We start from the raw sequence: 24,958 nt of genomic DNA, 5'->3' as shown, positions 1-24,958 counted from the left end.
CTAGTTTAGGAGGGGTCTCACATTCTGTTGGTCACAGCATAACATGTGTCCACAGCAGGAGGAGGCGGGGTCAGCCAAACTCATCAGCGCTTGGAAGAGTGCTGGGAAGAGGCATCTTCGAGGTTCGTGCCCGATGACAAGCCTTTGGAACCGTACTCCCAAGAGATGCTGGAGAGGGAGCAGAAGACGAGGAAAATCAGATAGAGATGTTTGAGGTCCTCAACAGGGTGGCACGCAAGGCAGAGGAGACCATCCCCTCTTGGTTGATAAAGTGGTGCCGACCTGTGCACGCATAGAGATCTCCATGGGGAGGGTGGCGGACTTCACGGAAAATCTGGTCCAGCATATTCTGCTGGTGATGCGAGTGGACCTACACTCCATCGCTGTAGCCATTGGTGAACTTTTGCAGTGGCTATGCAAGAATGGGACAGGGCACTTAGACCTCCCTCCAGGTGCCCCTTCCCCTCAAGGAGTCAGGCAGGGGCCCTCGGGCACCCAAAGGGAGGAGCAACAGCAAAAACAAAGAATGCTGGAAAAACTCAGCAGGTCTGACAGCATCTGTGGAGAGAAAGACAGGGTCAACATTTCGCGTCCGTATGACTTGCAGCAGTTGGAGACCCCTGGGATCTCCACTCAGGACTCTCTGAGGGTGTCTGGCCCTTCCAATCCCCCTTGCCTGTGACACCCTTTAGCCTCATCCTCTGTGACCGCAGAGGGAGCAGCTGCCTCAAAGCAGGACAGTCTAAGTAAGCTGCGGCTCTCCAGGCCTTGGATCTCCAGAAGACGTCTGCCAAGATCATCCAGGCAACAGGGCCAACTGGTCAGCAGGCTGCCTCCATCACTTTTGTGGAGGTCGGGGGAGCACATAGAAGTGGTAGGGAAAGAAGAATTAAGAAGATCTGGATTCACAAGTGGCTGCACGGCTGTACTATGATTGTCACAAAAACTACATTTTTGTAATATAGTTCACTTGCACTTTAATCATGTCTGATGTGTGTACCCACACCAACCACCCCCGCACCCCCCACATCCCAACGTGGTGAGCCATGCTCAAGAAGTCTCCCGTGCATGCTGAATCTTTGTCCTTCACACTCTCCCCTATCCCAAGGCCCTAGCATTGTAGATACTACATGCTGGTGTTTCTCTTCAGTTGTACAGTTAAGCTGACCTGCATCTCCGCCCACCCTCGATGACCTAACTCCCATGCAGCATCTTGAGATCTTTGCCACGAAACTCTGCATAGGAGCCTGCAGCTATGGTCGTCATTATCTTTGAGGTTGAGTCTAATACCTTTTCCCTCCCCCATCATCCACATCCTCCCCCTCCATAACCACTGACCACCCCCCCCCCCCCCCCCCCAAAACACACACACACACACACACACACACACAACCCACAGGAATCACTTTTTGACCACCCCATGGTCAGCTTTCAATGTACAGGTCAATGTAGAAGTCCCCTACCTTCCCAAACAGTCCACCCCTGTTATAGTAGATATGCCACCCCTTCATCCTGCTGACTGCCACCCCCGAGTCTGTATCACCTTCCGCATCCTCTCCAACAACCCTCAATATCCCTTCACTCAACATCGCCACACTCTCACCCTACCGGATCCCACTGTTTCCTTTAACCGTCACCATCTCATCCTATCGCCTGTACCTTCAATATGTCCCCCAGGAATCCTTCATTGATTCCACTGACACCTCCCTCTGAACCCCTTTCCCCATTCCCTCAATGCCTGTTCACACCTCTACACCCCCTCCATGCCCATCCACATCTCTACACCCCCCACCATACCCTTCCACACCTGCATAATCCCCATGCCCCTTCACATCTGTGAACCACCCCTTAGCACAGCCCTTCCCATCCTCCCGTTCCATACCAGCTCACCCATTCCACGACCCCTGCGGAATCTTTCTCTTTCCCCTACAATCCCCAATGTTGGCAGACCCACACAAAATGAAAACAATTAGTGAATTTCCAATCCTGTCATCCATTCTAGACCTCCAAGAGATCCTTCAGCATGGGGAACCAGTTGGCAAAATATCTGCATAACCTGGCACAGGTCACACTTGGGCTGAATTTTTCCATCGGCGAGCAGGGGACGGGGCTCGCTCGCTGACATGCAAAATGACGTGGGATGACGTCGGGGGTTCATCCCGCCCCATTTAAATTTTCAGGAAGGCAAGGGCACAGCACGATCAGCTGTGCACCCGCTGACCTGTCAATGGCCAATTGAGGCCATTGACAGGAGAATTAAAACAAAGGACCTGCACAACCAACCTTAAGATTGGTGGGCAGGCCAGGAGTCCCGGCGGGCTTCTGAAAAAACATGAAACCTCATCCACTGGTGGAATGGGGTTTTATGTAGGGTTTAAAAAACTTTCATAAGGTTTGAGTGAAATTTATTAACATGTCCCATCTTGTGTGACATTGTCACATGAGGGGGACATGTTAAGGATTTTTTAATTTTTCTATTTTTAACGTTTGTACAAAGTGGAAGCAATCTCCCTGAGGCAGCACTTAGCCTCAGGGAGATGTGCGCTCTTTCGTGTGCGTGCGTGAAAGAGTGCACTCTTGCATTTGGGGAATCCCTCCTGCCCGCACAGGAAGAGCATAGCGCTTCCCGCCGGATGTCAGGCTGGGCAGGCCTTAATTGGCCCGCCCACTTAAAATGGCAGCGGGGCCCGCTTCTCCGGCGGGGATTGACTTCCCGCCCACCAGAGATTGGATTGAGCCCGCCCGCCCGGTGGGCAGAAACTTGTGCCCATTATCTCAAAATGGCCCAAGCGTGGTGTTGGGATGCAAACCAAGAGCAAGCATTTCATCAGATCAAAGACATAGTGCTCTCACCAGATATCCTCTGGTTCACTACGACCCATCCCTGCGAACTACAATTGCAGCAGATGCCTCATCAACAGGATTAGGGGCAGTTCTGTTCCAAAAGCAGCTGGATGGATGCCACCGACCAGTATATTACACGTGTAGGGGGCTGTCAGACAGAGCGATGTGATTTGCAGTTATTGGAAAAGAGGCCCTCACAATAGTGTGGGCTTGTGATAACTTCTCTGACTATATTGTGGGGCTGAAAGTGATCTTCGAGACAAATCACAAACCATAGGTCTGACTATTGGATGAGAAAGAATTTACCAGGATGCCTCCCATAATTCAGAGGTTCCGCTTGTGTCTCACACACTGGGTCGCGTAGGCAAAGCGCAAGTCCAGCGGAAGCTGCAAATGACTGCAGACACACTGTCCAGGGCCACAGTCGACCATCCTGTGACACACGATGTCAATCTGATCGACAACCTTGAGTCATATTCCCAGTTCGTGACAACACAATTGCCAGTGAGCTCCAAAAAGCTTCAACAGATACACCAGGAGCAGATGCAAGATCCGTCAGTCACATCCGTCAGCACTGTTGAGGGATGAAGATCAATGACAGTCTTACTTGACACTGACCCAGAAGGCACAATCAGATGGAACAGGAGGTCTTCTCCTCATTCCTCGTGACAAACACTTGGGCAAACCAGATGTAGAAACCCAAATAACTGAAATACCAAGTATTCCAACTACAAGTCCAGACCAAAGTAACTGAGACTACCACTCCTCCAAACTTGAAAAGAACGAGGTCTGGAAGAGTCGTAAAGCCTCCAGACTGTCTGAATCTGTAAAGTCAGAGACTTGTGGCAGAGAAGGGGTAGCAAGTAAATAATATCGCAAATACATTTGGGTAAAGACTCGTGGGGGGAAGTGTAGTATTAGGGTGTTCAGGACTGTAAAGGTTAATGTGGGACTACGGATCAGGTACTGGCCACATTATGATGTAGAAACTCAGATGGGAGTAGTAGAGTGTAGTAGTGAGTTTGGTAGAAGTCAGCATGAAGATAGCACCTAGTCAGGGCTGTATATATAACATGTATACATAACTATATATATTGATATAGTTATGTGTTGTTAATAAACAGTTATTGTTCAACCATACAAGCCTCCAGACCTCTTCATCAGACAACATACAACGTTACAACACTGACCGCTACAAGTTTTTTAATAAGAAAATACCACAATCTGTAGTTTCACCATTTGGCTGGAATGTATTCCGCAATGCCTTGGGTTGTTAGAGGTTGATAGATAATACAGGCTTGGACTGCAGCGGTTCAAGAAGGCAGTGCATCACCACCTTCTCAAGGGCTATTAGGGATGGGTAATAAATGCTGACCTAGCCAGCGACGCCCATTTCCCATGAACAAATAAAAAAATGGCTGGAGTTGGTTACACAGTGGCTCAATTAAGAAGTTCAATTAATAGGAACATAAAGAAAAAAGAAACAGTAAACACTAACGGCGGGATTTTCTGCACCCACCCGCTGCCGCGATCTTCCAGTCCCACTGCAAGTCAATGGACTTCTGGCTGGGGCACCGCCTCATCCACGGTGAGTCCCACCCATGACAGGGCTGGAATATCCTGGCCGAAGTGTTTTAATGCAGCAGTATTTTGTGCAACTAAACATTTCTCTTATGTAATTTGCTAATGTATATTTCCTCTTTATACAATTAACATGAGACAAATTGTTGAAACTGGAATTGGTTAACAGGTTAGTCACACTCTTACCTGAGCTAGTAGTGCTGCCATTTCCAATGCAAGTTCTTTGTTTACAGGAAAGTGCCCATTCACAATTTCAACATTTGTTTGGTACATCAGCAATAGTTTTTCCCTATCTGTCTCTCCACGAACTTGTGAAGAGAAATACAGCCTGTGAATGTGAAAATAGTGTGAAACTCTGTCATTCAGAATCAAAATCTATGCCGGTGTTGATGAAAGCTCCCACCCAAAACATTAACCTATCTTTCCCTTTCAGCTGCTGATATACCTGCTGTCCAGATAGCCTTTGAGATGGATTCATTATAACCTTAAAACTACATTCAAAAATACAAATTTGCTGGGAGCACTTATTTTATTATTATATACAAAATAATGTGAATATCTATTTAGGGGACTGGTTAGACAGTGGTACAGGAAGTAGGAATAATGGGAATGTACTTGAATTGGAAGGAAATGACGTGTGGGCCCTGATATAAACTGGGTGGGATCTCCAGTTGGTGGGGGGAAGAGGAATTCTGGTTAGGAAGTCTGGGTTTCCGCAAACGCTGCACAGTTTTAACTCCATGGTGGTGTATTTTCTTTTAATGGGTTCCCCATTTGGAAACCAGCCACACTGACAGGCTTAGCTCCCTGTCAAGCGGGGAACACTGCAGAAGAGGTCCAGCCCAGAAGCAGGTAAGTTTCTTAAGACAGTAAAATATTCTCATTATAAGGACTTGGCATATACTTAAGGTATTGTCTGAAATAAATGAATGTCATGAGGTCAATCATTCTGATTGATGTATGAACAAGTGGAAAAAAATTATTTTGAAAATCAAAGGTATGAAAGGAAATGGTGCTTTTGACAGAAAAGTTTGGAGAGAAGCCACCCAGAGAAGATGGATATAAAGATTATTCAGTGTATCACTTGTACATAAGCTAAGTTCCTGAGAAAATAAAAAAAAAGTTCATGCTAACAGGCGAAGACAGATGTTAGGAGAAGGCTTAGCTACTGTGACAGAAAGAGATTAATCAAGCTGATGCCTGAAGATAGTCCCAAGGATCTAAAGAAAGGCAAGACCTTTATCCTTACTGTACCAAGATGCAAGAATGAGATTGAATATAAGATTTGGAAATCTCTGAAAATTCTAAACTTCTCAGTAGGAACAAATAACTTGATTTTTAACACATATAACAGACTGGTTTTTCAAAGCTGTTAACTTGTTAGCTTTCTCTGGAATCTAATCTAACCTTGCTTACTTTATGTCAATTTTGGAGACTTGGCTTAATTTTAACTTGTAATAAGCAGAGTTTGATTGATGCTGAGTTGTTGTGATCCATTTTTTATTGCCTATGCAATCTCCAATATTAATTACATCTATTAATAATGCCCACCCCAGTATCTTGAATACTCTGTTTATTATCAAGGTGCTGCTAATTGTTTCGTCCTAAGTTTGTTAATAAGGAAATATTAGTTTGTGATTTCATGGTCTGACTTTCTGTTTGATTATTTTGACAATAAGTTGTTAACTCATTCACTGAGTAGATTTTAAATACAGTATCTAATTAGAAGATTGGTAATGTAAAAGTTAATATCATTTGGACCAATCTATGTTAAAGGATCTAGAACCTCCCATGACGTGGATGGTGAATTTCTGAGAATTCTTGGATAAGGAGTTAAAATAAAGGGATTATGGATTCACCTGAAATCCTTAGATTAACAAATTCTTGGATTTCCTGATTAAAGTGTTTATATGCCTTCAGCAGGGCAAGATGAAGATATCCAATTCAACAGCCTACAAAAAGAGGTTATACTCTGAAGTCCCAATGGATCAATAGTCAACATATTAAGAAAGAAAGAAAAAGGCTTACATTTATATAGTGCCTTTCACAAACCCAGGACGTTAAAAGGTGCTTTACAGCTAATGAAGTCCTTTTGAAGTGCAGTCACAATGGGTGGGACTTTCCGGTCCCAGTAGAAATTCCTGACTAAAGTCAATGGACTTTTGGCTGCTCTCCAAATTTTCCAGTCCTGTGCACACCGATTACCACTGCGGGCTGGGCTGGAAAATCCAGGCCTATGTTGTAATGCCGGAGATGGGACAGCTCATTTGCGCACATCAAGGTTTCATAAACTGTTGTTTTTAGTGATGTTGTTTGAAGGATGAAAGTACTGACCAGGATACCAATTCAAACACCGAGCCCTTATTCAAAATAGTGCCATGGAACTTTTCACATCCACCTGAGAGGGAGTGTCATCCAGAAGATGCTATTGGGGTGTCCTCAGCTCATGAAAGACACTATTTTTATTTATCTTTATTTACAAGATGTAAGTGTTTAAACGAGGCTCTAAAGTAGTGAACAAAAGAGCATTTATAGACGTTAACAACCAGATGTGGGATTTCAGGTAATGCACCAGGTGGGCAGTCGACAATTTCATGAGCTGCTGAGTTCAATTCTTATATATTTCAATTCCAATCAGAAGTGTTTCTGTTGGTTGGAAATTTTAATTTTTTTGTGATGGCAATATTAAAAAATAATGGTACAAGTAAATTGCCAAACATTTCCTAATTTGGCACTGGAATATAATTAAATGATCAGATAATAATAAAAAGGATAATATATTCTATTGTAGAACTCTTTAAAGGAAGGTTGTGAAGCTGAGGAAGGTAAAGTAAACATTGTCATACGAACTTTATCTGCTTTGATCATTACCTGTTCTTATAAGTTAAACGGACAGTTCTAGTTCCCTCAAATTTTCCAGGATGCTGTTCTTTGGAGGCCTGCTCCCATTTGCATATTATGTCACAAATCTGAATGAAGAAATGGAGATTACTGAAATGATTTTCTACTGAGTTACTAACAATGTAACACTAAGTAACATTAGACTAATGCTGAATTAGATTGCATAAGATGCTAACATGGCACAGATGAATTTGAACAAACCAAGAATGTAAATTGCAAAACGTAGTGAACAACAAAACTCCAAATGCTCAACGTTCAGGATTTTAAAAACAAAAATTTGGAAAATTCCTTGAACACTTTTCTGGGTTGCAAAATAATTTATTTTAAAATCACAATTTATAATCAATCATCAACTAGGCTGTCTTATTCATTATCATTTACATAAGAAAATTAATTTGAACAAGTTTTAAATTAAACAAGTGAGTCTATTTGTATTAATGAGTTTATCACTTTGCACAATCCTCCATTATCTGGATTAATCAGATAGAGAAAAATATTTCCAGCATTATTTTACACTTCTATTCAAATGCAAATATTTGTGGTGATTATTTATGAGCTGATGATGGTCTTGTAGTGAACAGCATTGGTGTATTGCATATTGTGCCACGAATTAGCTTTTCCTCCCATTCCTCTAGAATAGGATGGGCAAGTGCAATAATTGTACCCACCCAACTAATACTGCAGGAGTTCCCTAGGTCAGCATCACTTGAATAAAGGGATATCCTCTAAGTGTGAGAAATGCTTGTGATGGGGACCCACCTGCAGAATTTTATGGACCCCTGGCAATGAGTTTGTAGGTGGGGGAGCGCAGAGGCCATAAGCGCAGTGCCATAAAATTTCCCAACTGGCCTGCCTACTGCGCTCCCACCCACCCCGACCTCTCCACAATTATGCAGGGAATGGGTGAAGCCTAGGACCATTGACCTGCCTTTGCTCTAATTGAAGCCCTTAAGTGGGCAATTAATGACCACTTACTTAAGGACCATTTCCTGCCAGCCTCAATTTTGAAGCTGGCAGAGGAGTTGAGGGGTGGGGGGGAAGCCCAGCAAGTCACTCTGCTTGATCCACTGACTCAAAGAGGGGACGGAGGACACCTCCCTCAATGGCCTCCTTTCTGCACTGGGTGCCCTGTCTCCCCACAAGGTCTTCCCCCCGCAGGTGCTTCCCCCCTCCTTCAGCTACTCCATCAAGACTTCCACCCCTCTCTCCCCACCTCCCTGGGCTTCACCTTCCCACCCACACATACCAGGTCCTGGACTTCGGGACCTGGAATCGGTTTCCTGCTTGTAGCCTCAGTCTTGGCCACTGCTGCTACTGGCCCTGCAGGGCTAGAAAGCTGCAGTCAATCAGACTGGCCAGCAGCTCTCTGAGGCAGATTTTCCACCCGACTGAGGGGCAGAAGTCCCGACTCCAGCAGCCGGTATCAGTAGGGATGCATTCCTTGGTCACTCATTGGGTGGTGGTGTGGGAAACCTCACCATCCGGGAAAATCCTTCTCCACATGTAGCTGGCACCTGAAGGGTCAGAATTTATGGCCAGAATTTTCCCGTGAGTGATTTGGGGGCGGGACTTGCTTGCCGACGGGAAAATGACGCGGGATGATGTTGGGAGGAACCCCCGACGTCATCCCGGTCCACTTAAATTTTTAGGAAGGCAGGCGGACAGCAAAATCAGCTGTTCGCCTGCCGACCTGTCAATGGCCAATTGAGGCCATTGACAGGATCATTAAGCTCATTGAAAGACCTGCCCGTCCAATCTTAAGGGCAGGCCAGGAGCCCCAGCGAGCTTCTGAAAAAAGATAAAACCTCATCCACTGGTGGGATGAGGTTTCACCTCAGTTTTTAAAAAGATTATTAAAGTTCACTCATATTTATTAACATGTCCCATCTTGTGTGACATCGTCACATGAAGAGGACATGTTAATATGATTTTCTTTCTCTATTTTTAAAGTTTTTTTAAACATTCAGCGCTCTCCCTGAGACAGCACTTAGTCTCAGGGATCAGTGCGCTCTTTCACGCGAATGCAAGAAAGAGCGCAACTTGACATCTGGGGATAGCGCTTCCCGTTGGGTAGGCCGCTGGTAATTGGCCCACCCACTTAAAATGGCCACGGGGCCCACTTTGGCAGCAGAGTTCGGCTGCCTGCCCGCCGCGGAGCTGGTGGGGCCTGTCCGTCCATCACGGTCAAAATTCTGGCCTATAAGTTCAAAGTGCTTGGCAAAGATGAATGGATTTCCTAAGCAGGGGTTAAGCCATTCAACTCAAATATCTCAAGTGCATCACATTCTGCAAGGTCTTTTAAAAGTAATTGGTCAGGTTGACAGTCATTTTGAGATGAAAGTGAGAGTCAATTCTGTGAGAAGGACAAAACCATGATTCCTTGTCGACACTTTATGATAGCCAGCTCAGAAGATGGAAGTTTTTTTATTGCAGGTTTATGTTTAGTTGCCTGTGCTCAGCTCACTTCCAGTCTGAGGTAGTCAGTAGTAATTAAGGCATTCTGCAACAGCAACTAACCATTTATGGAGCAGTGACCACATATCAAGTTCACGTGAGGGTCAGTGCAGGAAAAATGCCTTTGTTGTTTTGACATTCAGAACAATAGTAAAGTTTTTAATTCCTATAAATACATTGCATGTTATTAATTTGCCCATATAATATTCAACAAATCTATCTGCTCATTTATAGCCTGGATTTTCATCCTTGAGGTGGGTAGGGGGATTCGGGAAAATTCCTGGCCTACATGTGACTCCAGACCCAAAGCATTGTGGTTGAATCTTAACTGCTCTTTGAAATAGCCTAGCAAGCCACTCATTTGTATTAAACTGCTACAGAGTCTACAAAAAGGAATGAAACTGGATGGATTAACTGGCATTGATCTAGACACTGGAAACGACTGCAGCAAACCCAGCCCTGTCGACCATGCAAAGTCCTCCTTACTAACATCTGAGGGTTTGTGCCAAAAATGGGAGTGCTGTCCCACAGACTGATCAAGCAACAGCATGACATAGTCATAGTCATGGAATCATACCTTACGGACAATGTCCCAGGCACCACCATCACCATCCCTGGGTACGTCCTGTTCCACTGACAGGACAGACCTAGAGGAGGTGGCGGCATTGTACAGTGGCATACAGTCAGGATGGAGCTGCCCTGGGAAGTCCTCAACATCAACTCTGAACCCCATGAAGTCTCATGGCATCAAGTCAAACATGGGCAAGGAAACGTCTGCTGATTACCACCTACTGTCCCCCCACAGTTGATGAATCAGTACTCCTCCATGTTGAATACCACTTGGAGGAAGTACTGATGGTGGCAAGGGCACAGAATGCACTCTGGGTAGGGGACTTCAATGTCCATCACCAGGACCGGCTGGGTACAAAGAACAAAGAAAAGTACAGCACAGGAACAGGTCCTTCGGCCCTCCAAGCCTGCGCTGATCATATTGCCTGTCAACTAAAACATTTTGCACTTCAAGGGTCCATATCCCTCTAATCCCATGCTATTCATGTATTTGTCAAGCTGCCTCTTAAACACCACTATCATACCTGCTTCCACCACCTCCTCTGGCAGTGAATTCCAGACACTCACTACCCTCTGCGTAAAAAACCTGCCCCGCATATCTCCTCTATAGTTTTCTCCTCTCACCTTAAATCTACGTCCCCTAGTAATTGACTCTTCCACCCTGGGATAAAGCTTCTGACTATCTACTCTGTCCATGCCACTCATAATTTTGTAAACTTCTATCAAGTCGCCCCTCAATCTCCGTTGCTCTAGTGAGAACAATCCAAGTTTCTCCAACCTCTCCTCATAGCTAATAACCTCCAGACCTGGCAGCATCCTGGTAAATTTCCTCTGCACCCTTTCCAATGCCTCCATATCCTTCTGGTAATGTGGCGACCAGAATTGCACGCAATATTCCAAGAGTGGCCTAACCAAGGTTCTATACAGCTGCAGCATGACTTCCCAGCTTTTATACTCAATACCCCTGCCATTGAAGGCAAGCATGCCATATGCCTTCCTGACTACCTTATCCACCTGCGTTGCCACTTTCAGTGATCTGTGGATCCAGATCCCTCTGCCCGTCGATGCACTTAAGGGTTCTGCCATTTACTGTATAATTCCTGCCTGTATTAGACCTTCCAAAATGCATTACCTCGCATTTGTCTGGATTAAACTGCATCTGCCATTTCTCCGCCCAAGTCTCCAACCGATCTATATTCCGTTGTATCCTTTGACAATCCTCTTCACTGTCTGCAACTCCTCCAACCTTGGTGTCGTCTGCAAACTTACTAATTAGCCCAGTTACATTTTCCTCCATATCATTTATGTATACTACAAACAGCAAAGATCCCAGCACTGATTCCTGTGGAACTCCACTAGTCACAGTTCTCCTTTCAGAAAAGCACCCTTCCACTGCTACCCTCTGTCTTCTATGACCAAGCCAATTCTATATCCATCTTGCCAGCTCACCTCTGATCCTGTGCGACTTTACCTCCTGTACCAGTCTACCATGAGGGACCTTGTCAAAGGCCTTACTGAAATCCATGTATATAACATCCCTTCCGTCGTCGATCATCTTTGTCACTTCCTCGAAAAACTCGATCAAGTTAGTGAGACACGACCTCCCCTTCACAAAACCATGCTGCCTCTCACTAATATGCCCATTTGCTTCCAAATGGTAGTAAATCCTGTCATGAAGAATCTTCTCCAATAATTTCCCTACCACTGACATAAGGCTCACCGGCCTGTAATTTCCTGGATTATCCCTGCTACCCTTCTTAAACAATGGAACAACATTGGCCATTCTCCAGTCCTCTGGGACCTCACCCGTAGCCAGTGAGGATACAAAGATTTCTGTCAAAGCCCCAGTAATCTCCTCCCTTGCCTCCCTCAGTACTCTGGGGTAGATCCCATCTGGCCCTGGGGACTTATCTACCTTAATATTCTTCAGACTCCTAACACCTCCTCTTTTTTGATCTCAACATGATCCAGGCTATCTACACACTCTTCTCTAGACAAATTGACTGCTAAGTCCTTCTCTTTGGTGAATACTGATGAGAAGTATTCATTTAGTATCTCTCCCATTTCTTCTGGTTCCACACACAAATTCCCACCTCTGTCCCTGAGTGGGGTAGCATCCTATAGGCTGAGCTGGCCAAGTGCTAAAGGACATAGCTGCTAGACTGGGTCTGCTGCAGGTGCTGAGGGAACCAACAGGAGGGAAAATCCTACTTGACCTCATCCTCACCAATCTACCTGTCGCAGATGCATCTATCCATGACAGTATTGATAAGAATGACCACTGCACAGTCCTTATGGAAACAAAGTCCCAGCTTCACAATGAAGATACCCTCCAACATGTAGTGTGGCACTACCACCATGCTAAATGGGATAGATTTCAAACAGATCTAGCAGCTCACATGGGCATCCATGAGGCACTGTGGGCTATCAGCTGCAGCAGCATTGCACACAACCATAGTCTCACGGCCGGCATATCCTCCATTCTACCATCAAGGGATCAACCCTGGTTCAATGAAGAGCACAGGAGACCATGACAGGAGCAGCACCAGGCATACCTAAAAATGAGGTGTCAACCTGGTGAAGCTACAACACCGGACTATTTGCATGCCAAACAGTGGAACAAAGCTAAGCGATCCCACAACCATTGGATCAGATCTAAGCCCTGCAGTCCTGCCACATCAATTTATGAATGGTGGTGGGCAATTAAACAACTAACAGGAAAAGGAGGAGGCTTCACAAATGTTCCCATCCTCAATGATGAGAGAGCCCAGCACATCCGTGCAAAAGACAAAGCTAAACCATTCGCAACAATCTACAGCCAGAAGTGCCAAGTGGATAATCCATCTTGGCCTCCTCCTGACGTCCCCAGCAATTCACCAAGGGTCCTTCAACAGCACCTTCCAAACTCGCGACCTCTACTCCCTAGTAGGACAAGGGCAATAGATGTATGGGAATACCTCCACCTGCAATTCTCCTGACTTGGAACTATACTGCCGTTCCTTCACTGTTGCCAGGTCAAAATTCTGGAACTCCATCCATAACAGCACTGTGGGTGTACTTACACCACATGGATTGCAATGGTTCAAGAAGGCAGCTCACAATCACCTTCTCAACAGCAATTAGAGATGGACGATAATGCTGCCCTAGCCATAGACACCTACATCCCGTGAAAAGATTAAAATACTTTTTTTTCAAACATAGATGAAAGTTATCAATGAATTACTTTTTTTCCCCAAAGCTTTTCCCTTATACATCTCACTATATGCTCTTAGGTTCATTGGTTGTAGAAAGTATACAATGGTTCAATGGGCATGCAAGTGCCAAAATTTGGCATAGTGGGCTTCAGGAAGGGCGGAGTTTGGCATAGCGGGCATGAGGGGCCATGGGGGTGGAAGAGAGGATGTAACTTGGCATATGGGGGCATGAGAGGGACCTTTTGAACTTACCTTTTAAAAATTCCCCTCATAGAGACAAGGGTTCATGACTCCTCTGAGGAGCCGTGAACCAAGACTCTTTAAAAACCTAGACCAGCTCATTAAAACTACGGAGGAGTAGGAGATGCCCATCACCGCAACAGAGCCAGCATGGTCGGGAATGCTGGTTATGGGCTTTTGACAAGAATCAACCTGCACTCTTTAAAGGCACAACAAAAACAGAATTATCTGGAAAAACCCAGCAGGTCTGGCAGCATCGGCGGAGAAGAAAAGAGTTGACGTTTCGAGTCCTCATGACCCTTCAACAGAACTGAGTGAATTTGAGGAGAGGGGTGAAATATAAGCTGGTTTAAGGTGTGTGTGTGGGTTGGGGGGGAAGTGGGTGGTGGTGGTGCTGGTGGTGGTGGTGGGTGGGGGGAGGAGAGAAGTGGGGCGGTGTTGATGTGGTTGTAGGGACAAGCAAGTGGTGATAGGAACAGATAATCAAAAGATGTCACAGACAAAGGAACAAGGAGATGTTGAAGGTGGTGTTATCATCTAAACGAATGTGCTAATTAAGAATGGATGGCAGAGCACTCAAGGTACAGCTCTAGTGGGGGTGGGGTGGAAAGACTAGCCTGGCATATAAGATTTAAAAATAATGGAAATAGGTGGGAAAAGAAAAATCTATATAAATTATTGGAAAAAACAAAAGGAAGGGGGAAGAAACAGAAAGGGGGTGGGGATGGAGGAGGGAGTTCAAGATCTAAAGTTGTTGAATTCAATATTTAGTCTGGAAGGCTGTAAAGTGCCTAATCTGAAGATGAAGTGCTGTTCCTCCAGTTTGCGTTGGGCTTCACTGGAACAACGCAGCAAGCCAAGGACAGACATGTGGGCAAGAGAGCAGGGTGGAGTGTTAAAATGGCAAGCGACAGGGAGGTTTGGGTCTTTCTGGTGGACAGACCGCAGGTGTTCTGCAAAGCAGTTGCCCAGTTTAAGTTTGGTCTCTCCAATGTAGAGGGGACCGCATTGGGAGCAACAAATGCAGTAGACTAAGTTGGGGGAAATGCAAGTGAAATGCTGCTTCACTTGAAAGGAGTGTTTGGGCCCTTGCTCGGCGAGGAGAGAGGAAGTGAAGGGGCAGGTGTTGCATTTTTTGCGTGGGCATGGGGAGGTGCCATAGGTAGGGGTTGAGGAGTAGGGGGTGATGGAGGAGTGGACCAGGGTGTCCCGGAGGGAACGATCCCTACGGAATGCCGCCGCAGGGGGTGAAGGGAAGATGTGTTTGGTGGTGGCATCATGCTGGAATTGGCAGAAATGGCGGAGGATGATCCTTTGAATGTGGAGGCTGGTGGGGTGATAAGTGAGGACAAAGGGGACCCTATCATGTTTCTGGGAGGGAGGAGAAGGCGTGAGAGCAGATGCGTGGGAGATGGGCCGGACACGGTTGAGGGCCCTGTCAATGACCGTGGGTGGAAAACCTTGGTTAAGGAAGAAGGAGGACATGTCAGAGGAACTGTTTTTGAAGGTAGCATCATTAGAACAGATGCGACAGAGGCGAAGGAACTGAGAGAATGGGATGGAGTCCTTACAGGAAGCGGGGTGTGAGGAGCTGTAGTCGAGGTAGCTGTGGGAGTCGGTAGGCTTGTAATGGATATTGGTAGACAGTCTATCACTAGAAGTTGAGACAGAGAGGTCAAGGAAGGGAAGGGAAGTGTCAGAGATGGACCATGTGAAAATGATGGAGGGGTGGAGACTGGAAGCAAAATTAATAAATTTTCCCAAGTCCCGATGAGAGCATGAAGCAGCACCGAAGTAATCATCGATGTACCGGAGAAAGAGTTGTGGGAGGGGGCCGGAGTAGGACTGGAACCAGGAATGCAAGGAACGTAGGGATCGTTCCCTCCGTGACACCCTGGTCCACTACTCCATCACCCCTACTCCTCAACCCCTACCTATGGCACCTCCACATGCCCACGCAAAAGATGCAACACCTGCCCCTTCACTTCCTCTCTCCTCACCATCCAAGGGCCCAAACACTCCTTTCAAGTGAAGCAGCATTTCACTTGCATTTCCCCCAATTTAGTCTACTGCATTCGTTGCTCCCAATGCGGTCTCCTCTACTTTGGAGAGACCAAACTTAAACTGGGCGACCGCTTTGCAGAACACCTGCGGTCTGTCCGCAAGAAAGACCCAAACCTCCCTGTCGCTTGCCATTTTAACACTCCACCCTGCTCTCTTGCCCACATGTTTGTTCTTGGCTTGCTGCATTGTTCCAGTGAAGTCCAACACAAACTGGAGAAACAGCACCTCATCTTCCGACTAGGCACTTTACAGCCTTTCAGACTGAATATTGAATTCAACAACTTTAGATCTTGACCTCCCTCCTCCATCCCCACCCCCTTTCTGTTTCTTCCCCCTTCCTTTTTTTTCCCCAATTATTTATATAGATTTTTCTTTTCCCACCTACTTCCATTATTTTTAAATCTTGTATGCCCTGCTAGTCTTTCCACCCCACCCCCACTGGAGCTGTACCTTGAGTGCCCTGCCATCCATTCTTAATTAGCACATTTGTTTAGATATCACCACCTTCAACACCTCTTTGTTCCTTTGTCTGTGATATCTTTTGATTATCTGCACCTATCACTGCCTGCTTGTCCCTACAACCACACCACCACCACCGCCCCCACTTCTCTCCCCCCACTGCCAGCCCCCCACCCCCTCCACCTTAAACCAGCTTATATTTCACCCCTCTCCTAATATTCACTCAGTTCTGTTGAAGGGTCATGAGGACTCGTAACGTCAACTCTTTTTTTCTCCGCCGATGCTGCCAGACATGCTGAGTTTTTCCAGGTAATTTTGTTTTTGTTTTGGATTTCCAGCATCCGCAGTTTTTTGTTTTTATCTCTTTAAAGGCACTCCTGAAAATCAGACTGCCCGGAAGGTGTTGGGAATCCCAGAATCAGGGCCTGCTTGATATTTTTAAAGGGCTCCAGATTTAACACGACTGGTTCCCTCTGTGCTGCATTGGTTTGTGAGTGCGCAGCAATCAGGAATGTTTTGATCAGGGAACAAACAGGCTGCACGCAAGCGACATTCCCTTTAAAAATAAGTATATGCATGACAATCTTAAAGAGACCACAGTGCAACAAACCGGTCATGCACAACAAACAGAAATTAGAGGGAACATTGGTCCAAACCACAGTTGATAGAGAGTGTATTATTCAACCAACTGAAGCTGAGAGCGGATGTTAATAAATGAGAATACAGTGAGTTCTCTATTCATCCTCTGTTCATGCTACACTCACTTAAAATATTGCCTTCTAGCGGTGCAGGAGACAAAAGTCACCAGTCATGCTGAAACTAAGGAAACAATCTAGTGTAAAAACCCAAAACGCGCTGGAGAAGGAAGCAGAAAGACAGTTATCAATTGAGGGTTGATGATAACGTTCATGGGGCTGAATCTTCCGGTGGGCGTGCGGGGGAGGGCCTGACACGCTGACGTGTAAAATGATGCGCGATGACATCGGGCATGCATCCTGATTTCATCTCGATATTTCTCCCCCCGCACAGGTAGCACTGAGTGCTCTCGGCCACACGTTAAGCTGGGCAGGCCTTAATTGGCCCGCCCATGTAAAATGGCGGCGCTCAGCTGATCACGGGCGGCGATCGGCTTTCCTGCCCAGCCTGCCCACCATAGGAAAAATCCAGGCCATTGTGTTTATCTTTCTCATTCTATTCTTTAATTCACATCCTGAACCCTTTATCCTGTTGCAGTTATATCTGAAAGCACAAGTTGAAGGCTACTTCAAAGCTCATCTTTGTGTTTTGTCTTTTTCTACATGTACTAAAGGATGCATAGCCAGACCTAAATGGATCCATTCATGTCAGTTGTTCAAGGGAGACATCATCACTTAGTCTACGGCCTAGATCTTCCGGTTAGCATCAAGTGTGTGCATTGTTGCTGTCCATGAAGATTTTACCGATCTGACACAAGTGCCTGTTTCTTCCAGAATCTTCTGATCCCAGCTCTCAGAGAAAGGGGCAGTGCAGTGTCTCCCATCTAAGTCCAGCGAGTGGAATAAAGTCGGGGGAGGGAGAGGACATTCCCCATTTTTTATGTTACTAGCTGCCATGTTCTGGTGAGTTTTAAAGGTCCAGCCTTTCAATGAATGAGTGAATGGATGAGTTGATGGGGGAGTGGATGAATGGGTAAGTGGATGAGGTGGATGAATGGGTATGTGGGTGAAGGGGTATTCGGGTCAGTGTGGTAGTCGAGGTGGGTTGAAGGGGTAGTCAGGAAGTCGAGGGATAGTCAGGTTGGGTTGGTGGTCGGGCCAGAGGGGTAGTCAGCTGGTTGGGCGGTAGTCAGGCCAGGTTGGGAGGTAATTGGGTGGTTGTGGGGTAGTTGTATCAGGCCAGGGGGTAGTTGGGGGGATAGTTGGTCAGATGGTCCAGGGATTGGTTGTGCCCAGTTGTTAGATCAGGTTTTAAACTGTCAAACACTTCCTGGGTAAGTACACAGGTAAATTTTGTGTATCTAACCCAAATCTCTGCGCTAAACTCAAGGTGGGAGATTTTCATGGAGAGTCCTGGACAGCAGCGAGTTGGCTCATCGGAAGTTTAAACTTCCCTTGTAATTCCCACGTATGTCCACATGTCAGGACTTTTGCAGGGTCCTGACGTGCATCTGCTCTCCGACGATTCAGAGACTAGAAGATTTGCACCTATATTTCACAAATAATAGCAAATGAACCTGGGAATCTGAACTTCAAAATCTACTTTTAAAAGAATAATGATTTCTGAACATGCTTGTACAATCAGACTGTGCCAAGCAGTTTGTTGCAGGTCACAACTCAGATGGAGGAGTCCACTAGCCATATGTGAGCGTCTTGTGTGATACATCATTGTATAGCTGTAGTAAGCCCCTCCCACTCCTAAACCAGAGGTCTTAATGGCTGTTTGTGTTTCCTTCATGGATATTCAGACTGCGGGCATAGGAGCCTGGTAATCCAGATTGGAATGGATTATCCTTTCTAGCTCTGACAGGTTTGGGAATCAAAGAGAACCACGAGTCAGGGTTTATTCGCTGACCTCATTGGTGTCACTGGGAGTGCTTTTCTGCCAATAATGGCTATAATGAGGTAGGGCTTAGCAGCAGAAACATGGCTGGAACAGGCACAACTGAAAGTGCTGCCTCTCAGGATGAAATTCATCCAGATTCTCGAAGTTAGCACCCTGTATCTTCGTGCATATGATGGAAAACACACAGGGCTAGGCTGCTCATGTAACTGCAGAAATGTGAAGTTAATAATCGATCCATTTCAGGATTCACATACCAAGAAAACTGAGCCAGTTTAACACTCAGAGGCTCTTATGTATAGACATGTACATGCATAGTCATGTACTTCAGATAGCACCTAGAGGAAGCATAAAGCTGGGGTTAACAATGAATGCCTCATACATTGTTAATAAGGGGAAGTAGTTCAGAATTAAACACTCAGCACTCACCAAACAGTATGATTTGACATTAAAATTCTGGTTGCACGAAAGTCTTGTGCAGAGAGTTTTTTTAGGCACTTTAGGTAAAAGCACATTTTTGGAAGGCATGTGAACATGAAGACAGGACTGTTACCACAGTGACTATATTTGCAAGTTAAAAAAGGTGTAAATGATGCTGCCTCTTTACACATCAAAGTTATGCACTCTGCAGCATGCAACAAGAATCCCAAAGCGTAGTATAATGTTAATGTTTGAATAAGTTACCAGTTAAGCAATGGAATCAAAGATGTTAGGAGAGTTCAAGACTTTTGACTGAGTGACTGTGAGCTTGATAGGTCAAATAGCTTTTTTTTTTGTCAATGACTTCCTTTTGTTCCTAATAATTTACAACACGCATCAGCTGCCTCTTTCTGAAAAGTAGTTAGTAGATTTTAATACATTACTTTTACAGTTTTCTCTACTACCCTTTTTTACTTTGTGCTGATTTTTCCTTTCAGCCCTATAAAAAGGGTCTTCTCCAGATTGACCATGCCAGTTATGTTGAAGGGTCATACTTAAAGATTTATTTTTCAGACCCTGGTCAATTTGCTATACAATTCCAGTTCCTGAGTGTACATATTTAGTGTGCATGGGGTCGTGACTTCATCATTAGTTGAAGGACTGCATTTATTAACGTTATGAGCATTATTTAATAGTGCCACACGTTTACCTTTATGTTTCCTTGAGGACAGTGCTCTTGATCATTTCCTGAGGGATCATCTGTGAAAAGAGAGAATCCAGACTGCACTGGTTTTCTCATGCCAGTATCTTGATTCAGAGTGTGCAGAAATTCTTCCACTGTGGTGGATGCATCAAATCCAACGACCTATTCAGAAGAAGTAGTGTTACAGTAAATGTAGTTTCAAAATGGCTCAGCTTTATATTATTTAAATTCATTTTAATAGTTTGCTAAACCAGAGCTTTTTTTGGGGAGGAAACACGTATCATTGAAAAGAAAATGAACATACTGCGTTTTTTAAAAAATCTATAAAATAAAAACTTATTACGATCAATGTTTTAAACATAGATCATATTTTTCAAGTTTTCCTAAACCATTAAGTAGCTCTTTTTGTGCAAAGTGAAGTTCCATTGTTATAGTTCTTTTTATTATAATTATCCAATCCTTTGCCCTGCGTTTGACTGGAACTCCATTGGAGCAACAAGGTGAATTTTGGTAAGAGCTTGCTGATTTCCAAACATTTGTAATCATCAGCTTTGATTGAGGTTTCTTAAGTTTCGCCATGCATAAAAATACAGTTCCAAATATCAACAATTATTTTTTATTGAATTACAATAAAACATTCAGGACCCATAACTTTTACTACTGGTTGTTTAGTAATAAAGAGCGACATTGCATTTTTATTGCATTCCCTTATCACATCCTCAGGACGCATCAGAGTAATTCACATCTAATAAATTACTAGTCATTGTTGTTAATTGTTTTTATATAGGTAAGTAAGATGCCCACCTGGTATGTGCCATTCACGAAATGTACAGGAATGCTGAAAGGTAAGGAATGGTGATATGGATTTCTCAAGAGAATTGATAAGATTTCCATTCTGGAAGGCTTTGATTCACGATCACCATTTTTCTGAGTTCTCTCCAGTGACCGTTGACAATATATGGCATACTTTCCTACTTCAGTCCTGGAATTTGTTAATGGAAAACAATAAAGTCTTTTTTTTCCTCTTTTAAGTTACAATGTGAAACTATACATTTCACTAACAATAATCAAATTTTGATCAAATTATTAGATAAAATCAGTTACCATTATCATCGTGTTTTGTGTCTGTTCAGATCAGTTTGTAGCAGTCACACACATCTAAATAAAGAATATATAGGACAGGACTATCCTGGTCCAAGAATCTGTCACAGTCAAGAATATCCCATTGCCATTATTTCCATTATGTCATCTCATGACAAAGTAATTCAGCCATAATTTGGAGTGCATTTAATGGCATCTGTTGTTAGTTAGACATGCCCAATAATGTTCTATTTTTTTGCGCAGCAAGTTGCTGAAAGTGTAGGTTGAAAGTGGCAGTGAGGGAAAGTCATGCTTGGATTTTGTAGTCAACAGCAAAGCAATGCGCTTGCTTTTCACTGTGCTGACAGTTGCCCACAGACTTTTTGGAGACTTTTGAGCAGCAATTTACTGTCATTAGATATCTGATGCAGCATGGCATACAGGAGATCCGTGGCATGTCTGAGCAGAGCAATCAACAGATGGCTCTTCAAGCAATCATATTTAAGAATCCTCACTGAGGAATCCTTAGTCTAAACCAGTAAGTATGCACCAGTAAATATAAAGTAGATTTAAATCATGTACAGAAAATGAGATAATGGGAGTGAAAGAAAGATGGGATCAAGAGAGTGAAAGATAAATGAGACAGAAAGAAAAAATAAAAAGAAAAGTTTTAAACTCCAGCACTAATTAAATTCTGAAGGAATGAGCAACCAGATTTGTAAAAATTAAATTTTCAGTGCTGGGGATGTTATTTGGCAGTAATTATGACTTTTAAACTTTTAGAAATTGACTTACATCTAAATGCATGAACCCTAACTTTTTCTGACCAATTCAATGAGTAATTAGTATGTAAGCACCACAACTTCATACCTTTACATATATTTCCAGGCATGCTCATTGATGAGATATGCTTATAGTGCAGCTAGCGGAAGAGCAGGGTAACTCGGACAGTAATCTATGGATTTTTGCATTTAACTGCATATTGTGGACTGCAGAAGTTGCTGTTCAATTCACTCATAATAACAGTGAGTGCTGTTAGCCACACTGTTATTCTCAATGCAAAATCCAACTCAAGGTATCTGGAACTTGAGTGAACAGGGTAAGCAACAGTGTATCTTCATAAACAATTTCCTTAATTGTGGAAGTAACAGCGCAAAGACTTAAAAACAACTGACTATTAGAGTGGGTGAATTCAACGCCAAATAGAAGAAATAAAGAAATAGATAGAGAGAAAGAAAGATTAGATTAGGAGAGAAAAAATGTAACAAAAAGGAAAAGTAAAAATATTCTTTAAATTGAAAATTTTGCACTATTAAAACCTCCAACAACAATTAAACCTGAAAGAATGGGATCCCATACTTATAATAGTTCATTTTCAGTGCAAGGTTGATTGGCATAATTAACACTTGTTACATTGTTCACAGGGTACTTAAACTGAAATGGATAAGACTCAACTTCTTGTAGAAAGTTGAGTTAGTATCTACTAACGTAACTGAACCTCACCAGTCAATGCATTTCAAAGGTGAGGCCAACAGCAGAGATGCATTTTCACAAAAGCTATCAATGGAGCAGCACAGCTCAGACCCACAGCAACATTTGGATTTCCACAATTAAGCTTGCATCTGTTCTTGCTTGAAGTTACTATAGCCTTTGAGCATAAATAATGGTAAGCGCTGTTTACCTCCTTTATTTAAACAGAAAATTATAGTCCATTATTATTTTGTAGTTCCCTACGTACCTAGGATCTGCATTTTGCTGCAGGTGATGTTTGAGCAACCAGAGGAAAGGATGCTGAGGAAGGAAAAGGCCAACACACAGGGCCAACAACTGCCACCCCTAAAAGATATAATGGTCCATTTTAACGCATATATGTGATATCAAAACCATTTCTCTGATTAGGCACACATTATTACTTGATGATTTCCACATCATATTCTAGAAATATACAATTAATGATGTGGATAATTTGTGGAGCAATGAAATAGTAGTATATTCTTAAAGTTTTTGTACACTGATTCATTGTATATAAAAGACTGATGAAAATGAAATTAATTTACTTAAAAGCACAAGGATTGGGTGGTGCATTGGATTATCATCTTGTTATTTTGTGTCTATAATTTGATTTCAAATCCAACCAGGTTAATGTGTCTAATGTCTCTTCATAATGTTATCTGCAGTGAATTAGGTTTCAAGAGGGTTTCTGCTTAATGAAAACGTTGTATCCAAGTTATTAGCATGAAAAATTAAACTGAAGCAAAGCCAAAAGATTGCAGCTTAATTGCAATATTTCACTTAATGTTTAACATTAAGTATCTATTTCCAAAGGATCAAAGTCCCAAATTCTGATAAAATGGAAGGAATCAGTGAGGAATAACTTTATTTAAGACAGAACTCCTCTGATCACTCTATCAACTCCTAACATGTACAGTAGCAGAACAAAATAGGAAAACACTGAAGAAACTATACTACTGGCCTGTTATCTATTTCTCTCCCACCTGAATTCCAAGCTGTGACAAATGAAAGATTAAAAAAAAATCCCTCAATATTTGTCAAAACTGTCAAATTACTACTCAGACGTAGAATGGTTGCCTAATAGATTTGTTGACTGTACGTATATTTTAATACAATGACACCGTGACTCTAGGCGAGAGTATTTCACTGATGGAATGGCTACTACAGATCTTCAACATTTGCTAAACTATTTTTGTGCACAGATCAGACAATTTGCTTTGAAATGACATTTTTACTACCAAGAGCTGTGTATTTTCTCATGCACTTGCACTTCAATACCAAACCTAAAGATTGCAAATGAAGCTATACAGAAATAGCTTCATGTATGAAATTATTAGGAATTCAATAAAAACAACACACTGGCCTTTTAAAAAATTAAATATATATTATGGAAATTCTTATGATTAAAAACATTGGGCTATACTTCTAACTTGTCACCTCAGTTTCTTGGTAGATCTTATTTCAGGCTATCTCAGAAATCTCATAAATCTCATAGGTAGCAAAGATCTGAAGCTCATAATCCTTCCATTTAACAAAAATAGTATTCAAACTAAGATACAAGGTAAGGTAACAGCCAAGGACAAGAATGGCAGGAATACAATGTTCTGATGTTTGCTATAACAACTCTCTTAATTCTATAGCTCTCATTCAAAAGGCCATCTTGCGCTACATGTGAACATACAAAATAGGAGAAGTAGGCCACTTGGCCCCTCTAGCCCATTATGCAATTAGTTCACAAGAAGAGCACTGTAGTGGAGGTCTACCACACAGACATAATGAGAAACTAAGCTCTGACTGTAGAACTGAGTCTTAACTGACAGGCAATCATGAGAGACTCAGAATTCTCATTAAAGCAGCAATTCTGTTTAATTTCTAACAAACTATCCACAGATTTTCTGAACATTGTTCACACACACTATACCTGTAAGGGTGCACACTGGTTCTGGGTTTGTCGCTTTCTTGTTTGCTTGATTAATTGACAGTAGATCTCATTTTGTAGCTCTTTATGTGTGAGACATACTTGTAAAACACTCTGGGCCAATGATACATGATAATCAATGGCAGGAGCATCAATAGCAACATTGATGAATAACTGAGAAGTCTGGAGAATAAAACAAATATTTAATTTTATAACTGATACAAATGGCAGTTTATCTTTTGGATGTTGATTCTTTTAGATATAGAAAGTAGGAATCTCAGGCAGAATTTTACAACCCCTCTTGTTGGGGGGATTTTCCGATGAAAGGCTCGGTGCATTTTGTGCCCAGCCGCAACGGGGCCATAAAATTCTGCCCCTCTGCTTTCTGCAGACTGTATCTCTGGTCAGTCTCAAATCAACTTCTTTTTCGATGCAGGTCAACAGCACAAAACTGCCCACAAATTGGCATTAAATTGAATC

General features: G+C 43.4%; 1 protein-coding gene across 2 annotated transcripts in view; it reads right to left on the bottom strand.

The window, feature by feature from the left end:
* Nucleotides 1–24,958, bottom strand: part of plekhh2 (pleckstrin homology domain containing, family H (with MyTH4 domain) member 2) — a 160,512-nt gene that overhangs the window by 11,588 nt on the left and 123,966 nt on the right. For both annotated transcript variants that reach the window (XM_041182916.1, XM_041182917.1), the window contains 6 exons: nucleotides 24,482–24,661; nucleotides 22,787–22,884; nucleotides 20,773–20,950; nucleotides 19,975–20,130; nucleotides 7,297–7,394; nucleotides 4,612–4,753 (listed from right to left, as the gene is read on the bottom strand). In XM_041182916.1, the coding sequence (XP_041038850.1) occupies nucleotides 4,612–4,753; nucleotides 7,297–7,394; nucleotides 19,975–20,130; nucleotides 20,773–20,950; nucleotides 22,787–22,884; nucleotides 24,482–24,661 (852 nt within the window). The remainder of the gene's footprint in view (nucleotides 1–4,611; nucleotides 4,754–7,296; nucleotides 7,395–19,974; nucleotides 20,131–20,772; nucleotides 20,951–22,786; nucleotides 22,885–24,481; nucleotides 24,662–24,958) is intronic.

This window comes from Carcharodon carcharias, chromosome 2 (assembly GCF_017639515.1).
Source record: "Carcharodon carcharias isolate sCarCar2 chromosome 2, sCarCar2.pri, whole genome shotgun sequence".
NCBI lineage: Eukaryota > Metazoa > Chordata > Chondrichthyes > Lamniformes > Lamnidae > Carcharodon > Carcharodon carcharias.
Note: the sequence above shows the minus strand (reverse complement) of the source record. Positions and strands in the feature narration are given on the sequence as shown.